The 17,006-nt window shown below is 43.7% G+C and overlaps 1 protein-coding gene across 1 annotated transcript in view; it reads right to left on the reverse strand.

The window, feature by feature from the left end:
• The window catches only part of BRINP1 (bone morphogenetic protein/retinoic acid inducible neural-specific 1), a 60,998-nt gene that overhangs the window by 2,562 nt on the left and 41,430 nt on the right, over positions 1–17,006 (reverse strand). The window contains exons 5-6 of the mRNA XM_008943848.1: positions 11,761–11,997; positions 5,373–5,595 (exon numbers count right to left, since the gene is read on the reverse strand). Of these exons, the coding sequence (XP_008942096.1) occupies positions 5,373–5,595; positions 11,761–11,997 (460 nt within the window). The remainder of the gene's footprint in view (positions 1–5,372; positions 5,596–11,760; positions 11,998–17,006) is intronic.

Consider the following 17,006-nt stretch of genomic DNA (forward strand, 5'->3'; position numbering starts at 1 on the left):
TAGGGAAAGGGAAAAATGAGGAAGAAATGCAGTGGGCAGGAGGAGTAGGGATTGAGGAAGGGGAAAAAAACAGCAGTAACTGAAAGACAGAGGATAGGTGGGAATGAAAAGCAGGAAGAAACTGAGTGAAAGGAGAAAAAAATGAGACAGTGAGGAAGCAGGATGTTCATTAGCAGGAAAATTCTGAAGCCTTGGATGTGGGAAGAGACAATCTGCACATTCCTTCTGTGGCAGAGGGATGTCAGGGTCTCATCCTGCTATTCACAGCTAGCAGGAGCTCTCCTGCTGGTGGAAAAGACAAGGTTGGTTGGAGAGCTTGGGAGCAAGGCAGTGACCTCTATAAATATCTGTTACAGAGGCAGACAGTGACAGCCTTGGTCCTTAGAAAAAGTGCACAGGGCTCCTCCTGGTTTTCAGGACAATGTTGCTTGGGAGGGGACAGCACAGCACAATGTGACTGCAAAACACATTGCTGACAGCAACAAGCACTCTCCAAACCATCCCCTGGGGCCTGACTGCCTTCTGCTCATAGGTGAATTTTTGCTCCCTTCTTCAGCAATACAAATATTTTTTATGCCACCTGAAGCCTTGCAGTTCCTGTTTAGAAAGCCAGTCAAATGCACTTGAACTCAGCAAAACACCCAAATTCCAGTTGCAATCTCCCTAAGACTCTGTGAACCCACCTTGATTCCTCTGTGCACCTCCCTGAAAGCTTCTTTCTTTGCTTCCATCCACTAATGTAAGCATGAAGCTGAAGGATAATGAGCAAGTGGAGGATGAAATAAAATCAGAGCAACCTTCTGATATCCACACACTGGCTGCCTGGCTTCACTGGGCTGGAGGAGCTGCTGAAGGGAAGCATGAGGTTCTTGCATGCTGCCTCTTCCTTTGATTTGGCTCGATGACAATGTTGAAAATCAGAGGTTGCTTTGAAGCAAACATCTCCTGCAGACCCAAGCTTCTTCCCTAGCTCCCACTCCCACTGTGATTTCTACCAAGACAAGGAGCAGCCCAGTGGCACAAAGGGAATGAAGAACTGAGGCAGCAGGCTGGTGGCAGACAGACACTTAAAGTCCAGCTCTAGCAGGTATCCTCTCAGCATCCTTATCCCTCTCCATGAGGTGAGGGCATTATCTCCCTGACTTTTGCAGCTCTCTCCATGTTTTTTGTGGCACTGGGCTTCCAGATGAGGTAGTAATGGCTGCTCACAGGACTAAAGGTGGTTTCTGAGGTGGGTTTGATGGAGTATTCAGCACTGTCAGAGATGTGCCTGTGTGCATGTACCACCACCGCCCTCCTACAGATGCAAAGAGCCTCATCCAGCTGGATACACAAACAACAGCCAAATATACACTGAGCAACTACCACGGGTAGGTCTCAATTCCAGCTCTGTGCAAGTGAACATGACTCTCCTGTTTTCCTCATGCACTTGCTCGTGCACAGGATTCCCAGTGCAGTTGTACATTGCTGGCTTGGTGCTTTACCCACGTCTTGTGTGTTGATAAAGCCATTGAGTTCATGGGACAAGCACTGCAGGCTATACAACAGGGGACACAGTAAAAATCAGTCAGGTGACCATATCATGTCTGGTTTAGGTGTGCTCTTAGAGGAAAAAAAAATGTTATTCTTCCATCTTTCTCTTATACTAACAGCCAGCAGAACAAAACTAGAAAGGAGTCTCGTCTGGTAGCTTGCAATGGAAACTAGTAATTTTCCTGTTCCCCAGATCAGCTTTGGAAAGGAAGGATGGGAGGAGTTCAGGAGAAAGAGGGCTGGGGGTTTTTTTTGGAAGTGGTGTGTGTATGTCTTAGCATTCAGCAAAGACACAAGTAGGACAAAAGGGAAAAAAAAAAAAAAAAAAGGCTACCCACCATCTGCTGATGGCAGCAATAAAGGAGTAATTAAATGAAAATGCAAAATCCAGGGCAGAGCTGGGCATCGGCTACGAACGTGACAATGGGAAGTGTGATATAGTAAGAGAGAGGAGAAGTGGCAAAAATTTCCCCGTTTTGTCTCACAGCCAGGACAGGATAAGAATATACACAGGAGCAGTCACAGCCCTTCAGCTGACAGGAGGTAACTTCTGAAAACACACCCCTGTGTAGCTCAGACTCATGTGATTATAACTAAGAGATGTCAGGCCACAGAGAAGCTGAAAAGAGCCACTGTTTAAAAGCTGAAAGCCAGTAGCAGCACAGCCACTTGTTTAATTTGAATTATTTTCTCTTTCATTAAGGAGTCATCAGTTTTTCTTTCTCCCTCTTAATATCATAAGTTATTTTGCCACGTTTGCTACCTCTGCAGGTTCAAAGTAGAAAGTACTAGAGCGTGTGAAATTGGAAAACTATGTGTTAATAAGTCACTGTCAAACAATTTTGCATTCAACTTTAATATCTTAAATTCTCAGTGATGCTCACTGGAGACATGCAGTCCCCTGGCAATGCTGGGAACTGGGACAGTGTTTTCCAGGATGGTGTTGAGCTTTCAGAGCAGAAGCAGAGGTCAGGTTCTACAGAACGGTGATGAATAATTTTTTTTCCTCCTAACGTCATCTTTTGGGATCAATCAGGTCTGAGGAGGGGAAGAGGCTGATGGATGTCCCTTGAGACAAACATGCAGCTTTGTTGTAGATGCTGTTTAGTAAACCAAACCATACAAAAAAAAAAAGCAAGAAACAAAAACAAACAAACAAAAAAACCCCATGCACACAAAAAAAGCCAATCAAAAACTTAATCCATCAGGACAGATTCTTTTTTTTTTTCTTTTTTCAGTTACAAGAGAAAATGTAGGGATTTAACAAGTATTCCTTTACAAACACAGCTTTCACTTTCTACCCAGCACCAGCTGCTGTGGAGGTACTTTTGGGTTTTCTGTATGGAACAGCAAAGTAAAATATTCTATTTTTATTCTCAGCAGCTGTGAAATGTATTCTTAACTAATGACAATATGGCTGGAGTCCAGAACATGTATCAACCCCCTCCTCTTGGATTTTATTTATATTTTACATCCAGAGTTTTAAAATGCAACTGTAGGTACTCATTCAATATTGAAGCTTTAACAACTGAGGCGTGGTTCCTTTTTTAAACCAACAAACTTGCCTGAAAAGAGGTGTTTTTTTCAGCAAAAGCAGGGCAGAGCAAATATATATTTCCTTAGCTATTGGAAAAGATCATGGGGAATCAGCTAATTGCCAAAATCCCTGCTCTTTCTTTCTTTTGGAAACACCACCTCTTTCTCTCCCTGAGGAATATCAACAGCAATCCTATTTATTTTTTACATTGCTTTTGAATATAGAAAGCAGGCTTACTATTATATGTATTGAAGATAGAGAGGCTTGCTCCTAATAGAACATTTCCATCCTTTCAAAGCCTCTGGCACGCTTGATAAGCGTCTGTCGTTCTGTACAGCAACAATTAGAAAATTAGAGTATTTCCAAGCCCTGTGAAGAGAGTGATGAAATGTGCACCTCTTCCACTACACACCTCTCCACTGAGCCCCTCCCCTGCCTAGCTACAAGTACAGAATGACAAATAAGAAAAGAATTTATAATATGCCTGGTGATGTTGACTTAAACAAATCAAGCCCATCAGTCAGTTAAAAACCCAGCTGCCATCATCTGTTTCATCCTCCTTCCCCCAGATTTGATAGTATTAGTTGGAGGCTCCCTTTCTCCGTGGCTGACTAAAATGTTAAAGATGTATTTATCTGAATGCTTTGAAGCAACATGCTTGGCTGGATATCATCTCGTTGCTGCTTCACTTTGTTGTTGTTGTGGCACAACTCAAATAATGCCTGCACACGCTTGTGACTCCTCCACCAGTCTTGGCTTGTCTACAGGAGCTCAGCCAACTGGCAGGAATGGGCCCATTTTAGGAAGTTTTCCAAAGACTTTTTTTCATCATCTATTAAACTTAGCAGATATTTCTCCTCATCTCTAGTAAGTTCATCAATTCTTTGTCCAGAAACATGAGATTACTTGATAATTAAAGAGGTGTTAAGCCCTGGAAGAGTTTCCTGAGCTACAGTGATGAAACAAAGATTCAGTGTATTTAGTGGCCTGGAGCTGGATGATAGAAAGAGACAGCAGTCAATAAGTTAGTTTTCTCTTGAGACTGAATTTTAGGTAATGAAGGAATTGAAAAAACAGTGCCCCTACAAACGTTCACTTGACCTGATCGTTCCAAGAAAAACATGGAAGAAAAATCACTTGGACTCAATTTTTTTCCAAGATTTTCAGTGATAATTCAGACAACATAGAAAGAAACAGCTAGAGAAGTTTACTAAAATCCACTGATGCAAGTCTCCAAAAATAATTGGATGCAAACTTACACTCAGCCCTAGGTCAGGGCTGAAAGGAGACAGAAGGAGATGACTATTGGATATCAATAGCTGCTGCAGCTGTAGTGGAAAATCTACTCTGTCCATCTGGAATAACACTGCTAGGCTTCTGCTCAGAGCAGGTTTGCAGGTTCACTCTGCTTTTTTGTGGAAGAAATGTGATCTATTCCAAGTGGAACTGAAGCTGCTCTTTCATTGCTGGCTATGCTCATTGAGGAGCACAATTCAAAAATGGGCATCTTGTGCTCCATATGTCCACTTTAACAGCAAATGGAGGCTTGAAGCTTGGCTGTGGTACATGAGGCAAAACTGCTTAAAAAGCAGCTTAGTGTGCTTGGCTGTCTGATGTCAGCCCTGTAATATTCTTGCAGAATGCTATAGAATAAGAGGATGTCCTTCACCTGGGTACATAAGACTGCAGAGACGGGATGTGAATGTGCTTAGGTATGTGATAAAGGTTGCTTATACTTCCAGAAAGGCTAAGAGACCTGCAGCTCTTTAGCCTGAAGAAGAGAAGACTGAGAGGGGATCTAATCAATGCTTATCAGTATCTAAATGGCAGGGGTAGAGAGGATGGGACCAGACTCTTCAGTGGTGCCCAGTGCCAGGACAAGGGGCAACGGGTACAAACCGTTGGCACACCCAGGAGGTTCCATTTGAACAGCAGCACGAAAAACCTTTTCTGTGAGGGTGGCAGAGCCTGGAGCAGGCTTCCCAGAGAGGTTGTGGAGTCTCCTTCTCTGGAGACTTTCAAAACCCACCTGGACACGATCCTGGACAACATGCTCTAGATGAACCTGCTTTAGCAGGAGTGGTGGACTAGATAATCCCCCGAGGACCCCTCCAAGCCCTACCTGTCTGTTATTCTGTGAAATGTCAAACCACACCCAGACACCACCAATTTCCCCAAAACCTCCATGTTAGCACAACCTATATCCCAACGCTTAAGCCTGTTGTGTTTAGGTCCAAGCCAAGGCTCAGCTCCACCAGTCACCCGTGGCACCACACCCATCACCACCGAAGGCTGAAGGTACCTTTCTCTAGGCAGCTGGTGGTTAGGATTGTGTCGACACCGGACACTGAGGCCAAACAGTTTGCGGGCAGTGCGCTGGATCTTCTGGCGCTGGGCTTCCAAGGAGCTCTGCAGCAGCTTGTAGCGGTTCTGCAGGTCCCAGTCGTTCCCCCAGTGCTGGTGGATGCTCCCAATGGTCAGGAAGTGGTTGCTAGGTAGCCTTTTCATGAAGGATTTGAACTCATCTGGAACACATAAAAATGTGGAGAAATACAGATGTTTCTGAACGATAACAAAGTTACAAAGCTTTTCATTAGCAGGGTGGAGAAACAGCAGTGATGTATGAGGACATCAGTGCTCTGCTAAAGGAAGGTGATGTCCATTAACTCACTGGTCTGTCATTCTGCCCCAGGAAGCCCACTAATTCCATGGCCATTGCTGCTAACATCTAGGAGATGAAACCCAGAGAATGTGAGGGTGAAGCAGTACAGTGAATGTGTACAGGGTTGAGAATAAAAAGAGCAGATTTCGTGGAGCATGGGATAATGGTCTAGGGGTTATGAACAAAAAGCAGGGAGTTGTAATCATTGTCAGTTAAAGAGGTCTCATTTAAATTGTTTTTTAGCTGCTCCTACAATATTTTGGAAGTCAAATCACTTTGGCTGTGCTGTTTAAAAAGAAATTAAATTAAATTAAAAAAAGAGAGAGAAAAAAGCTTTAAAAAGTCGGCAGAGGAAGGATTTGGATTGTGTTAAAATGTCCTGCTTTCTCATTTTTAAAAAGACCTCTATGATGTTTTTTTTTCTCATCTACCTTCATTTGAAGGTAAATGAGTTGCTTTATGTAACAATGAAAATAAAATTAAATAGTTTTCAGGGCTAAGGTCAGAATAAAACATGTCAATTTTAGCCAAAAGGAAAAATCTGATTGATCCAAAAATACTTTGTTAGACACTGTTTTGTGATCACTTTCTTTCTGTTTGATTTTGTTTGAAAATAATAATTTTTAAAATGTAGGGGGGGGTTGAGTTTATTTTCATCAAAACCCAAAAAATTTGATAGTGTCTTTTTATGGACACCCCTTTCTTCTTATTTGAAACCTATAGTTTGCTTAGACTCTGATTACCAGGCTGTGACACCCTTGGATTGGAAAAAAAAAAAAAAAACAGATGGTTCCAACAGGCTGCCCAGGGAGGTGGTGGAGTCTCCATCCCTGGAGGTGTTCAAAAAATGTGTAGCTGTGACACTTTGGGCCATGGTTTAATGGTCATGATAGTCTTGGGTTGATGGTTGGACTTGATGATCTTAGAGGTCTTTACCAGCCTTAGTGATTCTATGATAGCAGAAAATGTGTTTGACTTACTGAGAGCTTGAGAAATGCAAAGAGTGGACCAACAAAACCACTATAATGTCCAGTGAAGAGAATAGCAAAGTTCTGCACCAGGAGAAAACAACCGCACACATCAGTACAGGCTTGGGAACAACCAGCTGAGGTCCTAGGGCTTATGGTGAGCACCATGCTGAAGGTGTGTTGACAGTATGTTCTTACTGGAAAGAACACAAACTGCATACTGGGCTAAATCCAGTAGGCTGGGGAAGTCAAAATTCCCCTCTTCTTGGCACTGCTGAGGCTGCAGCTGCATTTCTCTGCCAGCTCTATGGGAACCCAACCCAAGATGAGTGTTGAGAAACTGGAAAGGGCACTGAGGGCTACTGAGATGGTCAGGGGTCACAAGCACAGGCCCCTCAAGGTCAGGTGGAGGGAGATGCACTTTCTTAACCTGGAGAATAAGAGGCCAAGGAACAATGTAATTAGAGCCTACAACTGCCTAAAACGTACTTAAAAATATTAAGGAGAGAAACTCTTCTTCTTATCGACAGATGATATAAAAAGGAGTAACAGACAGTTTTGAGCTTGAGAAGTTCAAATGATTTTATGCAAAACTTCCTCATTTGAAGGTAATGCAGCACTAGAACATGCTGTCTGGAGATGCAGAAGATTCTCTCATCATAGACTCTGCTAGACCAAACTGTGGCTGACCTGACCTAGTGCTGGCAGCACTCCTGCTTCAAGAGGGAGGCTGGGCTAAAGCCCTGCCATAAGCCCCACAAAGCACCTCACAAGAAAAACCACCATCTTTTCTTGTAAGTCATTGACATTATTTTTCTTCTTTTCATTATATTTTTTTTAAAATTTCTTCATCCCATTTTCAGAAGGAAAAAAAGGACAACAGCCAAATAATAATAAGTTTGTAAAGGGTGATACCTTTAAAAAAAAAGCAAGAATCCATAGAAATATTGCAGAAAATCAGACCAGATAAGTTACAATCTATTGTATAAATCTTACAGATATTTGTGTAACGGATTTCCTCTTACTCAGCAATTTGCAGTTCCTGCTTAACTCCCCAACACAGAATATCCACACATTAGTCAGCACCATCATTGCACAGATGCTAAATGGATGTTCATGTCCATCACATGGTGAAACTGAGCACCTAATAAAAATAATCATCATCATTGCACTATGAAGACCCACAGGGTATCTGCTTGTCTCCTTTCTTCCCCAAAGATAACAGATTTATTATTTTTTTTTTTAATTATCTCTCAGGTTTTCACTCCATCTGTAATGCTGCTTTCAGTGCCCTTCTCCTCCCCAAAAATGATTCTCTCCGGCTCAGTGGTCCTCTGAAACTATCATCATGTATAATTGCTTCTGCGGACCATGCTGGTTACTCCCGGTACCGTTCAGCAGTAAAAGCCTTGCGTTTGCTTCCCGCCCCTTATAAATCAATTTTCTCAAAAGCCTGTTTGTTCAAAAGACCAAGCACTTTTCCCTCTGATGATGAATGTGCTGCATTTTTCATAGAGACGGGTAAGGGAGAAATTTCAGTGCAGTGTGCACATTTTGATACTGCAGTGCAACGTTGGGGGAAAAACAAATGAGCGAAGAAATCTAGCAAACTAAAAGCTGGATGAGGTTATTTTTAAAAAAGGGGGGGGGTGAAAAAAAGAAAATGCTTTTTAAAAAGAATAGTTTCTTCATTATTTATTCAAAATTATTTATAACTGTCCCTGGCCAAGACTGTGGTTGCATTGGACTAAGCCTTGTGCCTCTCTGGGAACAGTTAATTCCTAATCCTGAGAATTTCCATTAGCTAATAAGTCTGTTTGCATTTGGTTTTATTCTATTTAGCTGCATGTAAAATCTTGACAATGGCTAGGACTACATCTCCCATAATGCAACAGGGCCTCTCTTTTTGCCGAGTCATCCTGGCCCTGCAGGCAGTCCCATGGCCATGACTCATATCGCAAGTGGTACAGGGCAGAGGGTCCAGCCTCCAGAGAGGAATGGTGGGATCACAGTGGAATGAACATGTCAAACATCTCTTTCAAAGCTGAAACTTTCATTTTTACAGTGCTTGTGATTTTGGTTAAAATAATAATAACAAAAAAAAAAGTACATTTTCATCAGAAGGCAACAGTACTGCAAAGACAAACCTCATGACTTTGAACCCAAAAGGTGGTTTGAAATCCCAAATCACAATCGTGATGTGGAATTTTTTGGCCAGCCATACTAAAATGCCAAGAATAAGGCAGTGTTATTTTTCTCCATTTTCACATGAGCAATGAAGCACAGGACTAAGAGAGCTCCCGAGCTGATTTACAGCAGCATCAGTTTACTGCAGCCTCTTTGCCTTTGAAGATGCTATCCCAAATCACACCAGCCCTTGGTTTGACCTGCACGATTTTTTCAAATTGACAAAGGAATTCAACAAAGATCAGAACAGAATATAGATCTCCTAGGCTATCAGCATCTTCCTGTGCAAATGGCATTTGCTTTCAGAGCACTCATGTGCTTTTCAGCGCACTTCATTGGAAAAGCCTTCAGATGTCATTAGAGATTTCTTTTCTGCTGTTCATAATGAAGAAAATCCTCTAGTTATTGAGAATATTTATTAAAACAAAGAAGCAAAATACTAATACTATCATCTTTTGTGATAACAAATTTCATCTCAAAGGATGAGTTCATGCATGATTGCAACAAAATGATGAATGAGATGCAGCAGCTTTAAACATAAAGATAATCACTCCATCTAGCTCTGAAAAGCCTCCAGCACTGGGTGGAATATGGCTACAGCACAGCAGAGAATTGCACTGCAATGTGTCACTTTTACATGGCAACTGAAAAACACCTTCCCCTGTTGGAATCTCAAGGGGAGGGAGACCGAACATAATTATCTACCACAGCCTTTGCTTAGATGAGTGCAACAAGTACAGAATGTGACAGTAAAACAATCACTGTGGGACTGTAATTCCTATCTCTCTGTAGGGCTCTCACCTTCTAAGTGTCTAGGTTAGGCCCCGTGGGAATATAAAGGTGTTTGATGAGTGGTGGCCAACACAAGCATCTTGAGCATCTTGTGTGAAGATCCTGCATAAGAACTAGCAACTAGTAAGGTGTAACTAGTGGTAGAGCTGTGCTGCCAGGCACTGCCAGTAATCCTGATCTGTGTAGCACTGAGCTAGTGGAAGCTTCTGAAATCCATGTTTCTGGTCTACCTTGGTGTACCCACCCCTTCCATAAATCTATAGAAACTCCCAGAAAACCACTGACCTCTTCAGCTAGTGACCTACTTCTGGAACTGCCCAGTCTCATGGCTTCCCATAGTGTGTGGCAGGATCTTGTCAAGATGGTCACCAGCCACTGACTACTAATCCAACTTTGCTCAACTGAACACCAACTTGGCAGCATGAGTTGAACATAAGAACCTGTGCAAGAGCAGACACACCAACAGGGTCCACATGTTGAAGTATGAAGCAGTCCTCAACAACCTGATGTTGTCAAACTACTGTTTTCAAACTCCACACATCATAGGCTGCTTCATTTCAATCAAAGGGATTAAGATGACCTTCAACATGAAGAAAGAAATTGCTGCTGGGAAGACTTCTGAAGAAGGCTTCTTCAGTTCCTTGAATGGAGCTAGATGGTCCCTTTCTCATAGTTTTCTTTCCTACCATGGAAACCTGGACAGTTATGACAATAAACCTTTAAAGGAGATGTATTAGAAAGCACCTGGCTAACACTAAGAGATGAGAGTCAGCACAGGGATAAGTTTTCAGTGAAGTTCTGCTTAGTTGCCCATGTGGCTTGGGTAGGCAGAGCCTGAAAGGATGTCATTCCACTGATGCTATTGCTCTCTTTCCTATCTTGAGCCCTTGAAAGTGCAGATTGCCAAAGCATTACACCACACCTCCTACGGGTGTTACCAGCATTAGCGTGGAATGATCTCCACTGACACCCCCAGCACCACACTAGGAGAAAGTGGAGGGAGAAGAGAAATGTTCACACCAGCAGACATCAGCACTGTAGGAGAGAGAAGTCATTTTCCCTTCTCCCCTTTCTCTCAAATGAGGTGTCATCTGGCCTGTGCTCGCTCTCTGTGAATTGCCTTTCACCAAAGCAGAATAAATCATTCATGCAAATCTGAAAAGCAATTTCTGCATCATTCATATGGTGGAAGCTTCTCCGTAGAACTATTAAAGAGAGATTCTGAACTGGTTTGGTATATAAAAAAAAAAAAATCAGATTTTTAATCAAACAAATTCTTCCATGGAAAATATCCCCTTACACATAGAACGATGGGTGGTGTGTGGTTTTGTCTGTATGTGTAATAGAGGAAAGAAAGGCACTACCTTAAGGCTAAGATCATGGGTTTTGGTTCAATAGTCTCTGTTTTTGGCCTGTATCAGAAACAGTGTGACCAGCAGGAGCAGGGAGGTGATTGTGACCCCATGAGACTGCACCTTCAGTAATGTGTCCAGTTTTGGGTACCACAGGATAAGAAAGACATGGAGATGCTGGAGCGGGTCCTGAGAAGGACAACAAGGCTGGTGAGAGGGTGGAAAACATTCTTGATGGAGTCTGGCTGAGGGAGCTGGAGTTGTTCAGTCTGGAGAAGAGGAGACTGAGAGGTGACATTATTGCTCTCTACAGATACCTAAAAGGAGTTTGGAGTGACACTGGTGTTGGTCTGTTCTCCTAAATGACTGATGATAGGATGAGAGGAAATGGCTTCAAGTTGCACCAGGGGAGGTTTTGATTGGATATTAGGAAGAATTTCTTCCCTGAGAGAGTGGTGAGGCACTGGAACGGGCTGCCCAGGGAGGTGGTGGAGTCATCATCCCTGGAGGGGTTCAAAAACCAAGCAGATGTGGCACTTGAGGCTGCGGTTTAGTGGATAGGGAAAAGTTGGGAGGAAGGTTGGACTTGATGATCCTGATGGTCCTTTCCAACTAGAGTGATTCTATGACCACATTGAGAGAAGAAAAGCTTCTTAACCAGTATAACCTGACACATTTTTTTTTAAATCAATCAATCAATCAATCGGAAAACGTATTTTGCTCCGTTACCTGAATTCTCCAGATCTTTATAGGCTTCTGTCCAGGTCTTGGCCATGTTTGCTAGCGTGTACTCCATGATCTGGATGTCGGTGATGGGGCAGTTGCACTGGGGGAACTCCTCTGCACACTGGCAGCCGCACTGGCTGTTCCGGCAGATGTACTCCCCCTCGCCATTGCACATGATGTAACTCAAGGCAGACTGGACAAACTTCTCTTGTAAATACTGAGGAAAGATGATCTGGAGACCTGGCATAGGAAGAAGCAGCAAGGAGGTGGGGGAAAAAAAAAAAAAAAAAAAAAAAGAAGTCATTTAACGTACCTGTTCTTCTTTTCAAAACCTGTTTCATTAACAGCTTGGGAAAGTGATGCTGAGGAATTAGAAGCTGCTGAGATATTTCTCCTGGAGCTGTCATGAGTAAGAAAACTGGAGTACAAATTGCACACCTCCTGAGTTAGCTGAGAGCAGAGCCCATCTGCTCTGGGAGAGAAGGGTGACAACTTCCCCCTCCCCAGCATCCAGTCTACCTCCTTCACCCCAGTCCTGCATCCCAGTGCAGTATGAAGCATTTGGATCCAAAGCCTCCTTCATTCCCTGTTTTTTTTCTTACAACTTTGCACCAAAGTGCTGGATCAAAAGTGACGACCACTATGCTGTTCTGACCTGTTTTGAATGGGTTTGGTACCACAGAAACAAGGCAACTACATGCTGAAAGAGAAAAGAATAAAGAAAGGAAAACAGAAGAAAGAGAAATAAGCCAAGGAGGGGTCTCTAAGTGCCCAGCTCCCACAGTAGCTGGGTCCCTGAGACTTTCTGACTCGCTCCCTCCTAGGAAGGCTACTTGCCAAACCTACAAAAGTGCAAATGGATTTAGTGCTGATGATTTCAGTGGTGCTCTGCAGATTTCCATTAGCCCAGAGGTCTCTCCCCACGTCTCCTTCTCCACAGCCAGGGTTTGCACCCACCCCTCCGTGCAGGCTCACACTAGTCAGGCACCGGAGGACACAGTAACACTTTAAATGTTTGCCCTGTGTTAAGTGCACGGGTTTTCCCCCCTGTCCTTCTGCAGCCCCCATCCCCAGGCTCCCTACAGATGTCCCTGAGGATTCACAGCTGTTCCCTTCTACCTGGCGTGTCCTGCTTGTCAAACTCACTCAGAATCTACGGAGCACGAGGCAAAGATGACATCAGCTCCAAGCCAGCCCTTGGCGGGAAGCCTTGCCTGCTCCCCGTCCCCGAAAAGGGCCAGGGATTTTGGAGTGGCAGATAAAGGAGTTTAGGGCTTGAACTCTGGTGGAAGGCAGGCAGGCACGGGGGTCAGTCGCCCATCTGTGTGTGTTTCTGTGGCGCCGAGTTACCGCGGCTGTGGCTGACAGCTCGTTGGAGTGGAAGGAACAGAGGAGAGTGATTCAGGGGCTAAGTGTGCAGGAAGGGTTGTGACTCCTTTCAGGAGTTCAGGCCCAGCTCTGCCATGGGTTGTGTTCACCTCAGACAAGGGAGAACTGGTGGGCAGTGCCCCCGGGACCCTCATTACCCTTTCGGGTCCACAGAGACACCTCAGCCTTGATGAGGTCCCTCTGGAAGACCAAGTTTGAGGGGATCAGAAGGCTGTTGAAGGCACAGGGACCTCTGTGTCCTCTCCCCTCCTGCTACTGCCAGGGCACGGTCTCTGTGAGCTCTGTGCCCGGTGGCAGCAAGCTGCCCCCTTGTCTGACCTGATTTACAGCCAAGTGTGGAGCTGTGGCAGCCGCCAGACAGGATGAACATGGAGCAGCCTTCAGCTGCAGGAGATGTTTGTGACACTTGCACAGGGAAGGATTTCAAGCCTGGCATTTGGAGGCACCGTGTCTGCATACCTCGTCTGCTGCCTTTTCTGCAGTGCTGCTGTCAGGAAGAGAGGGAACGTCCAAGGGCTGACCACAGTCCACAGCATCCCTGCAAACACCTCAAAACTAGTCTGAGGAGGATCAGCATTTTGAGGTCACTTTGGTCTTTCCCTGAGATGTTCCTCAACAAGAAGCTCAGCTTTTTTTCTGTGGTCTTCAGGAAGTACTGAAGTTGACTCTCTTTCAGGGATTTATCTGAAGCAACCACCACAGAGGGATGATTCCTTTTCAGACCTTCACACTGACATTAGGGATGGTCCCACCTGCCAGGCTCTAAGACTTTCTCCTTTAGCATGAAGAGGAAGTGAAGCACTATTGGAGAACTGAGATCTACAAAAGGGACTTGCAGAGCCTGAAGGCTGCTGTACTCAGCGAGTCTGCAAGCTCACAGGAGAGTGGGGCTGGACTTCTTGATGTGCATTGACCCTGTTTATTCATCCTCCAAGTCTCATGAATAAATCTTTCCATTCTTTCCTTCATGAAGGAGCAACCTGCCCTGGCCTCAACCTTTGAAGATGAGGCCCAAATGGCTGCGGTCTCTCCAGGTTAACGCATTTTATCTTTTAATTTTAACTTGGATAACAGCACTGACAAACCATCTGGTCCCAGCAATAAACAATACTGGTTTTGGAGGATATTTTTTCTTCTCGAGGGGAGAGGGGGTGAAAAAAAAGCAACTGACGTTTCATGGAAAGCACTTCCAGTTGCAAGGGACATCCATTGTCTAGCTCAGTACACACAGAAACATGAAAACCCTGTCATCTCCCAAACAAAACATGGTCCCATCCCACACTGCAGAGTGCCTCATCTGGATGCTTGATTTTTGCCCATACACCTCCTGGTTTCTAAAAATAAAAAATCTTCAGGATAACCTTCTCTTGTAAGAAATAATCTCATATTTAAGAGGTAATCAGACCCCCTGTACACTTAGTACCAATTCAACAAAACACTTATATAAATACTTAACTTTAATCAGGCAAGCAGTTCTGCTGGAATCCAGGCAGTTAATTGTAGCATTTAACAAGAAACACATACTCAAATAAGTGCTTAGACCAGGAACACAAACGATACACCAATCCAGCCACTTGTCAAAACACAAGTGTGCATCTACCAAATGCAAAGCCCTGACTTTAAAACTGCAAATGACCTTGTAGGGATCAGATATGACTCCAATTTTCCAGCCAGGAATTTCCTTGCGGAAGAAATCACTGTTGGGGTTAGTGAGAAACAACCACACCTGCTTTCACATTTGTACTTGGACATAAATATGAAATATATATACACATTCACACATTTACCACCAAAGGGCAGATTCTTATCAATATTTTTGTTTTGTTTTATATTGAGCATCCCTGTGGCCAGATCCTAGCAAAATATTTTACAACTTTGGGCCAGTAGCACCTTGCTCATTCCTCATGCCCTCATCATTCTGTGTCATGCCCAGGGAGTAAATATTGCTGAAGTGGAGATGATGAAGCTGTCAGTAAAACCCAAGTGTGATTAATCATTTTTAAGGTGACCTTTACAAACATGAATGTGGGAAGTCCATACGGGTTGAGACCACTTCTTTGGGTGCTTCAGCTGCCACCTTTAAAGTAGATGAGCTGTGCTCAAAAGGACTGTAACACCACATGAGCCCCACAGAGCAGCTACAGCCAGCCACTCGAGCTGGGAAAGCACTGCTACCAGCCACAACCTTCATAAAACATCCCAAGAAGCTGATCTGTTCTCTAAGAAATTTCTTTGACTATTGTAAACATTGGAGGGAAAAAAATAAATTTAAATATTCAGTGTTGTCTGCTGACAAGGTGTTGTTTTATCAGTAGACAAGCAGGGGCACAACTTGGTCTTAAAGACTGAGACATTGGACCATTTTCATGGAGTGAACATCACAATCCAAGCCAGGATGCCCAAGGATTGGGCTCATCTTCCACAGCAGCCTCAGTAGCTGGTAATAGATGTGGAAGGTAAGTGTGCTGGTGGGGAGCATTAGGGAGAATATCTCAGTTTTGAAGGTAACTTTTTGATCAGAAGGAGGAATTCTGCCACACTGTGAAGCATAAAGTTCCTCTTTAAGAATTAAGAGCAGCACAGATTTGATACAGGTTTGTCTTCGACAACTGCAGGCAGAATATGAAATGTCTGACAAGGGAACATGTCCTTAATTCACCTCGAAAAACTATTAGAGAGAGATGTTTGGATTTGGGCTGTACATAAAAGGCTTCCTGCATTAAAAGAGGTAAATTTCCCCAGCTCTAAATTAGAGCTATTTGAAACATTTTCCACAGAAGAGTTCTCTGTTGAAAATGCAGTTTCATTGAAGCATTTTGTGAGAGCATGTTGACTCCAAAAGCGCTTTTGACTGGGAAAGGTCTAAATATATTTTCCATATTCTCTCATTTTGTCTCACTGAAAAGCTGAAATGTTTTGTGTTGTCATTACTGCTCTGCCCATCTTGGCAAAGGCTAATATTAATTGTAATATAAATTAATATTTTAATAGCACATCTGACGTAACAAGCTACCTAACATGCAATATTTCCTGCTCCATGTCATAATGTTTAGACCAGCACAGAAGGATTTTACCATGTTGAAATAATGCCAAGTTGCAATACTGGCATATACTATCACACTGTCCAAGAGGATACATCTCCAGAATTTTAATTTCCCAAAACTTTTCAAAATATTGCTTTTTTTTTTCCACTCAAATTTTCAAGGACACTTTCCCAGGGAACAGAAATTTCTGTTTCCCACTAAACTGCTGTAGAGCTGTAACATCTTCCCCTCCCATGCTTGGGTTTATTCCTTTTCTAGGTAGCACAAGCAGCTTGTCCATCAGCCATGCCAGAGTTGGAGGCAGGTGAAGGGATAGTTCCATGCTGGTGGCAGGGTTAGGAGAATGAGAAGTGCAAATAAGTACAGTCTCCTGTGAGATCCTGGCCCATAACAGGATCCTCCCAGTCCCATATGGGGAGGCTGCATCACCACAGGATGGGTGATGGAACCTACCCCCAGGTAGTGCTAGGAAAAAGGGAAAACTTCTGAACTGCTGTGATAAATGTATCTGAGTCCATCCACCTGTCTGTCCATCCATCCACCTACCTATCTATCTACCTACCTGCCTCCCAGTGCAGGCATCTAACAGATGTAGCTGCATGCTGGGTGCAGATGGATTCTGGTTTATAAATTAGTGATGCTTTTCTGGCCGTATAGCCACAGGTGCAGAACCAGACACCCTGCACTGTGCATGCATCCAGGTCCTCCTCTAAATCTCCCATCTGGCTGACCTTCCCAAACCTCACATGTAGGCATGAAGGTAGCTTAGCTTTAGGTCTGGCCCTTACATCTCCTGAAGGGCACATCTTTGAGACC

This window comes from Merops nubicus, unplaced genomic scaffold (genome assembly GCF_000691845.1).
Source record: "Merops nubicus isolate BGI_N331 unplaced genomic scaffold, ASM69184v1 scaffold11247, whole genome shotgun sequence".
Classification (NCBI taxonomy): Eukaryota; Metazoa; Chordata; class Aves; order Coraciiformes; family Meropidae; genus Merops; species Merops nubicus.